Source organism: Eupeodes corollae, chromosome 2 (genome assembly GCF_945859685.1).
Source record: "Eupeodes corollae chromosome 2, idEupCoro1.1, whole genome shotgun sequence".
In the NCBI taxonomy this organism is placed as follows: Eukaryota; Metazoa; Arthropoda; class Insecta; order Diptera; family Syrphidae; genus Eupeodes; species Eupeodes corollae.
This window is the reverse complement of record NC_079148.1, coordinates 113,615,736-113,617,671: the sequence shown is the minus strand read 5'-3', so window position 1 is coordinate 113,617,671 and position 1,936 is coordinate 113,615,736. Positions and strand designations below refer to the sequence as shown.

General features: G+C 29.8%; 1 protein-coding gene across 3 annotated transcripts; it reads left to right on the top strand.

Moving 5' to 3' along the window:
- The first annotated feature begins 346 nt into the window (after positions 1–346).
- On the top strand, positions 347–1,337 carry LOC129947474 (uncharacterized). Of its 3 annotated transcripts, none has more exons than XM_056058045.1 (5): positions 347–550; positions 612–791; positions 855–944; positions 1,006–1,097; positions 1,219–1,337. In XM_056058045.1, exons 1-4 carry the CDS (start codon positions 509–511, stop codon positions 1,048–1,050), a joined length of 357 nt encoding a protein of 118 aa, XP_055914020.1. In that variant the 5' UTR covers positions 347–508; the 3' UTR covers positions 1,051–1,097; positions 1,219–1,337. The 3 variants fall into 3 exon arrangements, with proteins under 3 accessions (XP_055914020.1, XP_055914021.1, XP_055914019.1); XM_056058046.1 differs by lacking the exon at positions 1,219–1,337 and adding an exon at positions 1,166–1,212; XM_056058044.1 differs by lacking the exon at positions 1,219–1,337 and having other exon boundaries at positions 348–550; positions 1,006–1,212.
- The last annotated feature ends 599 nt before the right edge of the window (positions 1,338–1,936 follow it).

The following is a 1,936-nucleotide window of genomic DNA, read 5'->3' as shown; positions in this document are numbered from 1 at the left end:
TTTTACAAAATACTTGTCAGGTCTAACAGTATTGTAAGGTTATTTAATGCTTTGAAAATAGCTGAAAATGACCTAAGAACATGACAATGTCTAATACTAACGTTACGGGCACACACAATTTGAAATTAGCACTATTTTCAGAAATCAGACATTCTTCTGAAAGTAGATTTTTTTCAGACTACAAATCAGACCAGGGAATAGCACTGGAGATATTGAGGCAATAATTTTCTCATGTAAGATCATCCATAAACACTTTCAGAATGGACTGATTCAAAACAAGAAACAATTAAAGTTTTGTATGATGCCTTAATTTATATGTATCAACTAGTCACACCTTATAAAAATGTAAAACGTAAAATTTTTACTTAAAAATCAAAATATATTGAAATTTGATGTCATATGTTTAACATACAAAACAACACTAAATTTGAAACGTAGTTTTTGAGCTCAAAACAACATCCTTAGTAAATTTGCAGTGAACCTAAAAATTGTGACAATATCTTGAAAAATGTCTGCATACGCTGAAAAATTCCAAGATTCAAATTGTAAGGTAATTTTTTTGAAAATTTAGACCTTTTACAAACATAGTAAATTGCGTGTTTTGTTTTAAGGAACTTCCAACATCGAATGGATTTTCAAATTGGCTTACATCGACCTTTCAATTACCATTAAATGCTTCAACATGGTTAGCACAAATTGTTTTACTTATGCTTACGTGGTATACGATGAAATTTACCTTTCGATTGATTATGTCAATTCTATGGCCATTGGTCATTATATCAACAGTTTTGGTAAGACATAAATTGAGTTGTATAATATTGTTACGTATAAAATATTGTGAGGTATATTTTTAGGTGATATTTCATTCAATCCAACACAATACTGAAACTCTTGGCCTGGATTCTTACATCTGCGAAAAAATGGCCGACTTATGTAATTTGGTGGTAAGGTCTAACCCAAAATTATATTTTCAAAAAACTATGAATTAATATGTTCGTATTGCAGGTGAGGACCAGTGTTAGGATTCTTAGACTATTTACTCATTCATAAAAGAAGAACTACTGGATGTATAAAATCATCTGAACAACCTTTTAATTGTAAGCAAAATTGACTGATATAGACTTCAAATTAGAAAATTATTAAATTCTTTTTGTTTTTTTTGGAGTTCATAATTAAATTTAAAGTGTCTTTTAAATAAATAATACAAACAAATGGCAGTGGCAGTTCGTTTGGTGGAAGTTCTTACGTTAGTAACAATTTTAGGTATTTTGACGGGATTTTCATTGTTTATTGTACTAGTGGACAGAATTTTATTCTTATCACTTTATTTACTTTGGGTAAGTCCTTCATGCGTAAAATAAAAAGATTTATGTAAGTTTCTGTTTTATCGTACATATTTTTCCAGCCATTTGTGTCATTTTGTAACGTGTTCCTTCATAGTGCCGAGCGGGTGCTTTTGTTTACATTGATGAGCATTTTGAATTGGACAAATTTGCTAAGTGGAAACGAGCCTTGTAGCGGTTGATAAACTATTTTGAAGAAATGTTGGTTTTGGTTAAAAATAGAATTGTAATTTTGTAATGTTTAAAAAAAAAAGTAATTATATAAGGGCTTGAATTGCATTCACACTTGTTTGCTACCAAATTCAAGACCATCAATGTTATAAATCCGTCAAGAATGTTTTTATAACAATTATACACAAAATCCAACTTGGCAATTTTTTCTTCAAGGAGTAGTGTAGTAGAAAACTACTTTCCACTGTTAACAACAAGAATTTGGCAGTACGAAAGGTCTTGATATTTTTATTCAACATTTTTGCCCAGTCTTCAAAAGATTCAATCTTTAAATATGTAATTAAATTGGAAACAAGTGCAAACGTTACTCTACAAAAATTTCTGCTTCAAGTGTTCTGAACTTATCGATTTTCAGGCTTTCG